Here is a 12,979-nt window from a genome sequence, read left to right as displayed (position 1 = left end):
TCAAGTGAATACCTAGCTACGTAGTTGAGTTGACTAACTTGTGTTAGGTGTTGGTTCATCGTGATACGATCTACATAAATGTCACTTCTTGGTGACTTGGGTAGGCCCGGCCCCCTGGGCGAAAAATTCCGTGCCACATTTTTAGTTGCGTTGCAGCCCCTTAAATTTTGAGTTTTATTTTTATATAGCTACTAATATATGGTTTTATTTCTCTACTACCTCTTCTACATAAACGATTCAAGATCCGTCACTACATACACGAAAAAAAAAACATATGAAAAAGAAAACTTGGTACTGGTGGGATCTTATTATCCGAAACACAAATTCTTAATTACACGTTGTTTGCAATAAATATTGTAAAGCACATATAGGATTTCCCCAACTGTTTAAAAAAATTTAAGTTTTAGTGATAATTTTTTTTTTAATAAAAGGTATTTCTTCAAACTCACTCATAAAGTCATAATACATAAGGTAATCATGTAACCCGTTAGAATCCATTAAAAATAAACTAAAAATTAGAATGTTTATTCATCAAAAATTAATTCATAACATAAAAGTTAATCGAAACATGTGAAAAGTTATAAAAAACTGAATAAATATTATCCCGATATATGATTAATTTATTTGTACACCGAATGCGTGCAACACGTATCATATCCCAAATAGCGGAGTCAATGGAGAAAAAACAGCGATATCATCAGAGGATATCTCGTTGCCAAAAAAAAAAAGAAAAAAAAAACCAGAAGATATCTAGAGAAATTAAAATTTTAATGTTAATTGATACTCCATAGTAAAGCTACACTAATTAAAATAAGACGCAATCAAATGTGATCAATTGTTATTATTATGATATTTAATTAACGAGAAAGGGATTGACTGTATAAATTAATATTAACTTATATTTCCTCAATGGAGATAATCTAAAACAGTAATGACCATACTTTGTCTCAAACCTTTTTAAGTTAAAACAGCATAAACTTTAATGGAATAGGTTTGAGACCACTAAATTTGATTGAATATTATTATATTCACATAATCACATCATAATAAACGAGAAAAATACATACATATATAACAAAGTAAGCAGATGCCTTTTCTTTATAACCTTCACCGGTTAATTTATGTAAAGAGAATAGATTCTTAGGTACAATCAAAGTAGCACATCATACAAGTCCTATAAATTTAAGCATGCTAATTATCAAGTTTTCCAACAACTTAACATCAAAATTTTCTACATAACATTGATCGAGTTTGTTCTTGTTTGAGATATGTCAAGGACTGCCAAGCTTGTCGCGTTGATGAACATTGCTCGACCAAGGTGATTTATAAATAAGCCGTTTTGATTTCATTCGATTTACTTCATCTTATATACTACTTCATCTTATATATACGATTTAGTTACGTAGTTAATTAATTACGTATTGAAGTGCTTACACTAAATTTCTTGTTTATGGTTATTTACTTAGCGTATTTTATGGTCAGTTGCATATAATTTGGATATGCATTGAAAATAAAATTAAGGCTTGCATGATGCGTGAGTTGATTTTATTTATTTATTTATATTATTTATAAGGTAAGATGTGTTGTCTTACGTGCCGGAATTCCGCATGTACGGATCAATCCTGCCCGGATTATCGGGCTAAACACTTTGAAAGTGGGGGTATGGGTAGGGAAATTCTCCCTCAAATTGCCTCTACTATATATATATTGGACCCAAAACTTTTTGGTTTGAAGCTAAAATCCTTCCACTAGGCCAAATGTTGTTATTACTAGAGTAGGTCTCGTATACGCACAGATATATAAAAATTATTATTTGACCATCTTTTTTATAAAATATTCAAGTATTATATATTTGGTATGTTTAATATGATAATTTGACCAAAATATTTGATATGCTTAATACGATAATTTGACCAAAATATTGACTTTCTACTATTGATATGACGATTTGAATAAAATATTACCAAAATTGTCTAATACTGTCATAGAGTCTATAATATATCCTATCTTTTCTTTCCATACATATACAAAAAAAGAGAGAAAATAAAAAATAAATAAAGTAGATACGTAATACGTCGTATGTTTTTAGGAAAATGGGTTATTGTTGATGAATGTTTTAGTATAATGTAATAGATTGATATGTGAGATGGGATGAGAGTATTTTTTTGTTAATTTTTTTTTTCTTCCTGTTAGCTAGGTTCTTTATTCTTCACGTTTGGAGCGACCAAAATCCAAATATATAATATAAGTAGAATAAATGAAAAGTTGATCGACAATATGAATTGTGAGTACTGTATGCAGGAAAGCTAGGAAGGCTGGGCATCAACACCGCCACATGAGTCAATTTTCTGCCGTACAGGCAGTGGAATATCATCAAGAGCTTGAAAAGGAAGATATAGATTGTGCAGGAGAAATGTGTAGTAAGAAGGGCAATTGGGTGCCACACCCACGTAGTGGTATATACTTCCCTGAAGGACAAGATTGGGTGCTGAATGATGTCCCTGAAAATTCAGCTTCATTAGGACAATCACATACTTATTGGCTCAGGAACGTCTATGGAGTTGAAAAGCATGACCCTGATATGCTTTCTGCTGATCATTATTTCCTTACGGAAGATCATGCATAGTTTATTTGATTTATATAAATAATATACGCCTTAATTATTATGATAACTAACCAATTTGTATTAGGACTCACATTAATTGTACCAGTAATTTTGTTTCATAGCTAGCTACTAAAATATTCAATATTCAGTTGGGTGTAAACGAGCTGAGCCGAGCTTCTGAGATCGGCCATTAATTCTCATTAATGATTGACTATAATTAATATACTTCAATATATACCCCGTATTAGTTAACAACCCAAAAGCAACCCGCCTAACCATATAACTAATCGGGTTGAGTCAGCCCACTCAACCAACATAAAAAAATTAATTTTTGATCTTTTTAGTTTTTCATAAATTATAAATATGAAAAACATAAACTAAACCTAGCAACGTCAATACTTATTTCTCTCTCTTAATATCTATTTTCTACCTTATCTCAAAAATTGTCAACCTAGATTTTCTCTATGTATGTATTCTCTACATTAACAAATAAAGTATCAGATATACGTTCATCTATCTATACCTATACTAAAAGAGAAGTTCCTCTCTCCTCCCATGTCCACTTGTCGCTCCTATAATAATTGTCTCCACTTTTTTTAATTTATTATATTATTGAATTCATAAAAGTTACGGAAATTTCATGAAATACCCCCGAGTTTTGCCATAATTCACCAAACACCCATCAAGTTTCAATAATTCATAAAATACCCCTCACAAATGACTTAATACCCCAAATACCCCTTCATGACATCATCATCCTCATAATCAATCAATTACGATCTAATTACCCACCTAATCCCTTATTAATCCCCCTAATCCCTAATTACCCACCTAATTCCCCATTAACCCTTTAACCCACCCATTAATTAACCCACACATTTCTTTTTCTTTTCTCTCTCCCATTCCTTCTTCCATTAACCCACCACTCACCTCAAGGATTCCACCGGAGTTTGATTTTCCGGCGAGGGAAAGGGCTTTTTTCATGGCTGCCCCCCTTGCTCACTACCATTCTCGTCTCCTTCTCACCCCCCTACAACCCACCACCGCCACCATTCCTCTGGTTTAACCCATGGCTGACTCTCCTTCTCTCTTCCTTTCGTCCTCACCCCTTCTCCTCCTCACCACCGACACCCCACACCCCTTCTCTTCCTCACCACCCCACACACCGCCACCACTACCGCCACCTACAGAAAACCCCCAAATTGCAAAATTAATTAATTACCAATTACATATTAAATTGAATTGAATTGCTAGATCATCAATTTAGGGGAAATGGAAAGCAAGGGGCTGATTAAAATCGAATTTCCTCTGATTTTTTGAAGCAAATCGTCTTCTTCGCTATTGAATTTGGTCGAAACGAACCCAAAACTTCCTCCTTCACCAATCAAATCGAAATGAATCCAAAAATTGAATGCGAATGGTGAGTGGATTTCCAATAGCAAATGCCAAAATAGTAGCAACAACAATGGTGGTGATAATTTCATGAATTACCTACCCCACGATGAAGTTGTGGACTTGTGGGTATTGGTTTGGTTTGAAGGAAGTGAAATTGGGGATTTATTTCACGGGATTTATTTCACACTCTCTCTCTCTCTCTCTCTCTCTCTCTCTATCTCTCTATCTCTCTCCTGTAAAAGCTGATCTTTTTTTTTTTTTAATTGTGCGGTGGTCACTGGTGAAGCAGAAGAGAGGGGAAATGAGCTGGTGGTGCAGTTGTACCCAGAATTTGGGCGGTGCAAGACTGCAATGTGGGTAGCCATGGAGTAAAGGTGATGGAAGAAGGAAGGGGAGATTGGAGGTGTTGCGGCAGGTTGACTCGACGGCGACGGCGGGGTCTAGTTCAACGGAAATTACGGCGGAGGATAAGACAATGGCGAAGTGATGGCGGAAGAAGGGAGAGAAAGAAGAGACATTGGAGAAGAAGAGAGAGGAAGATCGAAGATGGGTTAATTAGAAAAATTGGGTAAATGGGTGGGTTAATTAGATGTTAATTGAGTTAATTAGGGATGATGCCATCATGAAGGGGTATTTGGGGTATTTAGTCATTTGTGAGGGGTATTTTATGAATTATTGAAATTTAATAGGCGTTTGGTGAATTATGGTAAAACTCGGGGGTATTTCATTAAATTTCCGTAAAAGTTAATTATAGTAGAAATATACTACTTCCTCCGATTTTTAATACTCGCAACGTTTGTGATTTTTACACTATTCACATGTTATTCTTTGATCATTGTTGGTGATTTTTACGTAAGGTAAAACATAGTCATGTGGGATCTTGTTAGATTCGTCTTAATGTGTATTGTCAAAATATTAACTCTTTATAATTTTTACATAAAGAAAATTAAAGATATTAATGATCAACGTTGTGCATTGACATGCGTAAAAGTTACAAACGTTGCGAGTAAAAATGAACAGAGGAAGTACTAGTTAATTACGGAATAAAATAACCTGTCATTGTCAACTTAGTATAAAATATTTATGAACATACCGTATAGTTCAATATCGTATATTATTATCTTCATTAGGGAAAAGAAATAATTTTCCATAATTCATATATTGCCCATAAAATATACTACAAGTTAATTACGGAAAAAAATATCATAGCATTGTCAACTTAGTATAAAAAAAAGTCATGAACTTACCATGTACTCCATATATCGTATATTTTTATATCGTATATATCGTATATTTTTATCTTCATTAGAGGAAAGAAATAATTTACCATACTTCATATATTCTCCATAAAATATTCCAGTTTAACATTTATGCTCTGATCGACTTTTATGAAAAAATTTAAAATATATATTTTAGCAAATTAACAATATATGTAGGGACCGTGCAATTACTCTGATTAACTGTGTGCGTGCGTGTGCAGTAATGTTTGAAAGAGTACAGTTGGAGGAGATATGTGAGAAAACTAAGGTATTAAATTCCAAATTATCCACTTTACAACATCCTAAGTAATATTTACGGAGTATTATTTTATATATTAGATTGGTAAAATTATAATTCTTACTTACAAATTCACTGGGAACGCTTTTATGTGCACTTGTTATAGCTGTCGGTATCGAAATTGAAACCAATTGGTATTATAACTCATGCAAAAATTTGGGGATTAGGATAAATTTAGAAATTGTTAATTTTCTGAATTTTAATACGATAGCTAAATAAACCCTCTGCCATCTCGTAGTGTCGGATTACACCGATCTTAACGGTAAAGGCACAAGCTCTGAAATCGCCGTCGTCTTGTAGTGTCGGATTATGCCGATCTTGACGGTAAAGGTAAAGGTTTTGATTAGGGTGTCTGATTTTGGTATTAATTAGTTGCTTCGGCGAATCTTAGGCTTTGTCACTGTGGGTTTGATTGTGGCTTGCTTAAAGATTTTCCTTTCGATCGATGTTGACTTGGTGGTTAGTTGTTTTAGTGTTAATGTTTAGTTGTTTTAGTGTTAATGTTTAGTTGTTTTAATTTTCAAGTGTTTGACAGTATTGTGTGTTTTTTGTTTTTAGTTGGTTTTTTGCAAGTTAGGATAGTAAAGTCGTTTACTTCCTTGTGGTTGTTGGGTTGGTCAATAGTTGGTGATCTGTGGTGGTTTTATTCAAGGTTGAGGAATGTAGGGGATGTAGTTTTGGGTTTAGGAAATGCCCTGGCTGGTGCAATCAAAGCGTTAGTCATCCAAGGTTGTTGTAGTTTTGGTTCTAGAATGAAGAAAGAAGGTTTTAGGAGTGTAAGTGGAAGGATCGTATGGGGGTCACGAGTATTGGCTGTGCGGTTGCGGTTTAGGTTTGTGAGGAGTTGTCTCCTTACATTCAAAATTTTATATCTAAAGGCAGCTCCCCAAATGCAAATTTTGGGGGTTCATAGCTTGTCCAGTGGGTTGAGTCTCTCTTTGTTAAGCGAGGGGAGTCTTAGAGTAGCCATTCAAAAGGATACCGAGTCACCTTTGGTGGCTCATTTGGTTTGTGAGCTTATGCTCACAAGGTCATTTCAACCGTCTCGTGATGTTTAGTCATTTCGTTTCTTTCTTTGTCTTTTAAATTTTATAGGTTTAAAGGGGCTCTACTTAGTGTTAATTTCCCAAACTACAATCCAAGTGGAGAAGAAAATGGGGTTGTGCAAGACAACGCCAACGATCAAGGGCCAACGAATAAGGCGACTACTATCTACGTAGTTTTAATAGTTACTTGCAAATGGTGTGTAAGAGCTTATGAAGCTCATATGTAATATAATATGTACATTTTCTTTAATGTATGTTAAGCCGATGTCAAAAAAAAAATCCTATGTCCCAAAAAAATTATTTCTCTTGGAGAAACAAACACTTTCCTATCTCAAATTGTTAATTCCACTTTATTCCATCACGTTTGTTGATGTTATTCAAAACTTCTGTACAATAAATTTATTGTACATCGAAGTAATTTTTACCCTGTTTTTGTTAAGTTTTAATATGTTTTAATTAATTTTTATGTTCTATTTTAAAAGGTTGCGTAATTTTGTTTTTTGACGGGGAAGAACAATTTCATTAATAATCAGTCATATGACATCTACATTGATAAAACAGATCTGTATACCACAGATTCAAAGAAAATACATAACTGTTCCAATCAAAACAATTGCGTAATTACTTTTATACACGAATAGTGATTTTGAAAGTATAATTTTTATTAAAGTTAAAAATTTTATCAGAAAAAAATAAATAACTTTTACATAATAACGGGTTAAGTTAAACATTTTAACGTAATTTTTACTCCAATTTACAAAATTTATTTTACGCCACAACTCGATAAGAATCAGTGTTTGTTATTTACTCATATTAATTTAATATAATTTTGACAATATTCAATGCCAATATACGAGGAAACAGAGAAAGAAAAAAAGAAAACGATTACAGTACTTTCCTTAATTAACTTCTAGTGTTGCCTTTTTAAGTAAACCCTTCTCCTGCAACATACATCCGTACTCTTTACACAATCCAAATTCCAAAGATTACAAACCCACTTCCATAGTTCCATTTCCAAACCAATCTTTTCCTCTCTCCTCCGGCTTATGACAAGCGCAGCAGTACTATTCTACGGCAGAAGGTCTCGATCTTCTCGAACCTTCGATGACCTTGGCTTTGGTTCTCCCACTCTTCCTTCACCCTTTTCTTCTTCTTCTTCTTCTTCTTCTTCTACTCCCTCTTCTGATCCCGGCACTATCAGTCACCGTCACCGTTATCGTCAACGTAAGGTCGGTGATCTCCATCGCCGTCACCGTCATGTCAATTTTGACGATCCTTCCCCTCGGTCTCCTATTCTGGTAACTTAATCTTCAATTTTCAACTGATTTTTGCTTTTTTTTTAATCAATTTTTCATTTTTATTCCGTTTGTTTGCGTTGTTTGCCTGAGAATGGTAAACTAGGGGAATTTTTGAATCCCGGATCCATATTGATAGAATTTATCTAGAAAGCGACATACTGAGAAATTGTTTTCAACAATTGGAAATTCGGTCTTTGGGTAGGAGCGGAGGGTGTTCAATACCGTTATCTGCTTTTTCAGGTTCAGCTCGGGTCAAGTTATTGGGTAGCCTTTGATCTATTGGGTATAGGAAATTTCAGTTGAGCTCTCTGGAAGCTTTAGGATTTAATTGTATTTAATGCAATTTTGGAGTGTATATAATTTTATTTTATTTTTAAGTTCAGAAAAGATGGTTGTAAATCTTGTAATCAGTTTACCTGGAAAAGAACAAACCATGCTTTGTACAACGGGTTGTATATGCCAAAATAGAATTTTCCCAATTCACTGTTATACTCGGTATTTTATAAATGAAAATTTAGACCATAACTTCGCATTTTTAATCACGTTGTCACCATAGTTGGAATTTGGAGGGTTCAGTTCTGATTTTTGGAAGATATGTCTTTTAAGGTAAATGAAATGGGAATTTTAGCTCATTGTATTCTCAAAATCACCCTCATTATACCCACCAGGCCGTCAACTGGATAGTAAGTCATTATGTTCCTGAACTCAAATGCCTGTCATCAGTTAAAAGAACTAGGTGATTTTTTGGGAACACACAAGCCCTGCTCTTCAGCTCTTTTTTGCTGGAAGAAGTAATTCAGAGGGTAAAATGTGTTGTTTGTGTACCGGCAGCTAACTTTATTCTGTCTGTAGCCTGATGATTGACCTTAAGAACCGTTGTGTTAGTAGAGGAATCTTATACTAAGGGCTAAATGGTAACTTCACGTAATAAATTGAGTCTGACCCACCAAAATAACATTGTTTGGTACCAAATAGAAATGCAACCATGTTACCAAATATTATGTGGTACCAAATGAAAAAATACAACTACCCTTTTTCTACCAAACTATGTTGTTTGGTACTAAATGAAAATGCAACAATAGCATTTCAATTCTCTACCAATTATAGCCTCAGACTTTCTCGTGTTAGTAAGCTCCTTCGATGAGTTGCAAAATCGTTTGTTATTGTGCTATTCTTTGTCATTTATGTGCATTAAGTAATGATAGTTCAAGATTCTTTATTTTGTTCTATAATTACATCATATTTTCTGTAGTATCGTCTTTACAAATCACACCCCATCATGGACTTCTTTTTGGACCTTCAAGATTATTGAGTACCATAATGGAGCAAGTGATTGGATTATATGAAGCAACAGAATACTTGGTTAGCGTTAATAGTCATTACTCAAAAAAGGACTGACATAAGTCACATAACATCTATTAGCTACGCCCTCCGTCTCGTTTACTTGCTTACCATTTTATGTGCGAGCTTTTTTGGTCAAATGGAGCAAGTAAAATGAGATTGAGAGAATAATTAGAATAGTTCATCGTCACTTCAAATATAAACTTTGTAATGTCGTGTGAGTATGTCACTTTTTCTTTGCTAACCAAGTATGACTACTTTTAAATGATTGATGTTGTTTTCCGAGAATTCTGGTAAGGGATTCAGTTTGAAGAAATGTTGTAGAGGGTTGATCATTTCAGCTATGGCTTGCTTCAAGCGTTGTTAAGAGTCAAGAACAAAATTCTAGCTACAGTAATACTTGAATGCCTTAGCCCTTTAGGTGACTTGTTAATTATTGAAATAGGGTGTATAAGGTTGAGGAGCTCCTGCAACAAGGATATAGTTTGGCACTTCTGATTTAATTATAGTATGTATGGCTGGAATTAAATAATAGCAACTAAAAAGTATTAGTTTAGCAGTGTCTTACAAGTTCTTTCATTTTGTATTCAGAAGTGTCACATGCACATTCTGTGTCAGAAAATGAATAAACTTTAGCTTTCTCAGCCTAATTCATTCTACTCTTAGTTTAGTTTAGCGGTCTCTTCCAAGTCATTTACTTTGTTATTTAGAAGTTTCATGTGCACTTTCTACAAATGGAAACAAATCAACTCCTATCTTTAGCTATCTTAGCTAGACATAAACAAAATTTGTTTAAGGTTTCCGTTAGTATTTCTGAATTCTGGTAAGATTTACTGATAAGCATATATTTCGAAGTGGTGTTCCTTTGATCCTTCTAGTGGATAAGCTATCACAGACTGTATGCCTTGTCTTAAGGGTTGTCCTGCTTATTTGAGACTTGTAATTGTTTAGTTTTCCCTATTAAATCATATCACACATCACAGTGGAACCCATTTTTTCAAAAAAGCTTGTGACAGGGACAAGAAAACCTTCATTGCTAGGGAAGTACTTTTGGTTGTACATCTATGTTGTTGATAACTGTAAGTGCAGAAGATACTGGGGTGATAAGATGCCTTCCGCAAATTACATGGAAAACTTTTCCGTCATCATTTCGATGGTGCAAGATCAGTTTGCAATTTAGTTTGTCCATATTGGGAATCGGTTGAGGATTGAACTATCCAGGATGTGTGCTTCTAAGTTGAGAAGGTTAAATAGGACTCATAATGGATGTGTAAAACAGTAGAGTAAGAATCACATTTTGGCAATTGGGCTACAAGAACATGTGGGACTATTCTTTGCTTAAAAGAAAATCTAAGGGGTTGTACAGGTCTCACGCTGTGATCACTAGCAGTATAGATTTGTTGTTCTTCTATAGCTCTCTTATTTCTCCCGACCCCTTATTCTTAAGCGTCTTTTCTTGTTTTTAGGCAGGTTTTTTTTTTTTTTTGGGGGGGGGGGGGGGGGGGAGGGGGGGTGGGTGGGGTTGGGGTAGACTGTGCTTCTTTAGGGTTGGTGTTCGATGAAAGAGTTGCTGCAAAATAAATAAAATACTGCATTGATGGGCATATTCTTTGCATTTGCAGCTTCTTTAGTAGAGAACACACAGTATCCGTTCTAGTACATATGAATGTGGAGGCTTAAGATTCATAGTATCATACTTATACATCAAAGTATGAAGGAGAATAATTTTTGAAAGGCACATAGTGGAACCCATTTCTCAAAGAAGCTGCCAGGGACTAGTAGTTCATTTGGATCACGACAAGCCGGATTATTTTCCAACATTACAGAATTCATCTACCCAAAAGTGTTGCATTACTTGATCTCCTTTTAATTTTGATCTGTCTATTGTCCTCTTTTGTCAACTAATGGATAATTTTATCCAATCAACTTTCCCATACTAACATCCACACTGCATTAATTTTTTGATCTGTCTATTGTTCCTCTTTTGTCTCCTGCTGGTTAAACTCCACACTGTGCATTAGTTTTACCTTTAAATTTATGTCTAAATATACTTGGGCTGGGGTATACATTTTGTCTGCTTTCTCTGTTTCTCTGAGTATCATTTTTCTGTTAACAAATACTTAGGTTTTGATGACTTTCTTGATATTAATCGATTATCTGATTTTAAATTGACAAAATTTTAAGGCTATGGCATAATTTGATAACGATATTACAATGTTGGTACCTATTGGGATTAAAGCTTTGGTGTATTGTTTTCTTGATGTCCGAATCTTTATAGATGACCCTTTTATCCTTTCATGCACCATTCACATACCCTACTTTGACTATTTGTAGTGATTTTCCTTAATGCACTATTCACATACTCTATTTGACTATTTATGGTTATTTATCCTTGAGAAAAAACAGTCATGAGGGTTCTTGTTAGATTTGTCTCAATGTTTCTTTTCAAAATACCAACGTTTTTAAAAAATATACTTACTAGTGGTTGAAGTTATGCATTGGGAAGCATGAGAATAGACACAAGCCAATAAGTCATCTAAAAAGAAATGAAAGGAAGTGGTGTATTCCGTGTGTGTTTAAATGTTTTGCATGCCAAATGCTTTCTTCTTGGACATGCTGATATGCTATAGCAGCTATCTTTTTATGTTCTGAAGGAAATTTGTTTGTATGAGATTGTGATGGTTGCTATATTTAATGGCTGTACTGGACTTACTCATTTCTTGTGGTTGGTGCATATACAGGGGAGCGAGTTACACCAACGAGGTTGTAATGGTGAATCTTCCTCAAGGGACATCAATGACAGAGAAACTGTGCATGGCCTGAGTGGACGATACCATAGAAACAACAGGCTGCCTGGGTCTGTACTACTTGCTAAAGAAAGGCTTGTTCAAAGATTAAGAGGTGTATCTGTTTCTGGTATCAGGTTAGTCCTGGGAATTGGGGTGAAACCCTTTTATTGTTACTGTTTGGAGTGTTTACTGTTACCGTTAGAGTGTTTAACAAGTTTTTCACCCCTTGTATGTACGGACAGCAGAGAGACATCTCCGGGTCTTTCCAGCGATCACCTTCAGTTAGTTGATGCAGATTGGGAAACAAGTGTTTCAGGAGAGGAGCCAGCTGCTTATACAACTTCTACCGAGTTACTTGTGGGAGCAAATCAGCAGTATGCATCAAGGGAACCACAAAGGAAACCTCTGGGACTCACCAAAGAAGCCCTCTCTCAGCTGCAACGTGAGGTTTTCTTGGAGCAACAAAAACCTGTCACTCAACCAATGCCAATTGATTGCAGCATTTGTTTGGAGAGCTTTGTGGAAGGTAACAAGCTCATAAACCTACCTTGCGGTCATAGGTTTCACACTTCATGCTTGTATCCTTGGCTTCAAACTTGTGGCAAATGCCCATACTGCCGTTCGTATATTAAGCTCACTTAGCTTTTATGATCGATATTTTATGATCGATAATTTTGTAAAGAGCTTCATGTGTGCAGAGGTTAAGAGGTTGTAAACTTATTGTCACCTATATTAGCTTTATAGTTTGTACAGCGGCAGTTATGTAATTTTCTTGTCCCTTGTAGTTTTTTTTTTTGTAAGAGATGAATGTTAGTTTTTTGTGAGAATTATGTCGTTTTTAGCTGTGTGATCCGCACATTATCTTTATCGTTGTAAGAGATGAATGTAAATGTAACACTTTGTTCTAGCAGTGACTTTTTACGATTTGTAGGTCGTTTGGACTTTGGA

At 34.9% G+C, this 12,979-nt stretch overlaps 2 protein-coding genes across 3 annotated transcripts; both read left to right on the top strand.

The window, feature by feature from the left end:
* The first annotated feature begins 1,164 nt into the window (after positions 1-1,164).
* On the top strand, positions 1,165-2,846 carry LOC110776988 (uncharacterized). Its single transcript, XM_021981559.2, has 2 exons — positions 1,165-1,318; positions 2,302-2,846. Exons 1-2 carry the CDS (start codon positions 1,269-1,271, stop codon positions 2,624-2,626), a joined length of 375 nt encoding a protein of 124 aa, XP_021837251.1. The 5' UTR covers positions 1,165-1,268; the 3' UTR covers positions 2,627-2,846.
* A 4,688-nt stretch (positions 2,847-7,534) lies between these two features.
* On the top strand, positions 7,535-12,979 carry LOC110776987 (probable E3 ubiquitin-protein ligase RHY1A). Of its 2 annotated transcripts, none has more exons than XM_021981558.2 (3): positions 7,535-7,901; positions 11,984-12,165; positions 12,277-12,979. In XM_021981558.2, the coding sequence occupies exons 1-3, from the start codon at positions 7,650-7,652 to the stop codon at positions 12,671-12,673; spliced, it is 831 nt and encodes a 276-aa protein (XP_021837250.1). In that variant the 5' UTR covers positions 7,535-7,649; the 3' UTR covers positions 12,674-12,979. The 2 variants fall into 2 exon arrangements, with proteins under 2 accessions (XP_021837250.1, XP_021837249.1); XM_021981557.2 differs by having other exon boundaries at positions 7,537-7,901; positions 12,274-12,979.

This window comes from Spinacia oleracea, chromosome 2, assembly GCF_020520425.1.
Source record: "Spinacia oleracea cultivar Varoflay chromosome 2, BTI_SOV_V1, whole genome shotgun sequence".
NCBI classification, from domain to species: domain Eukaryota; kingdom Viridiplantae; phylum Streptophyta; class Magnoliopsida; order Caryophyllales; family Amaranthaceae; genus Spinacia; species Spinacia oleracea.
Note: the sequence above shows the minus strand (reverse complement) of the source record. Positions and strands in the feature narration are given on the sequence as shown.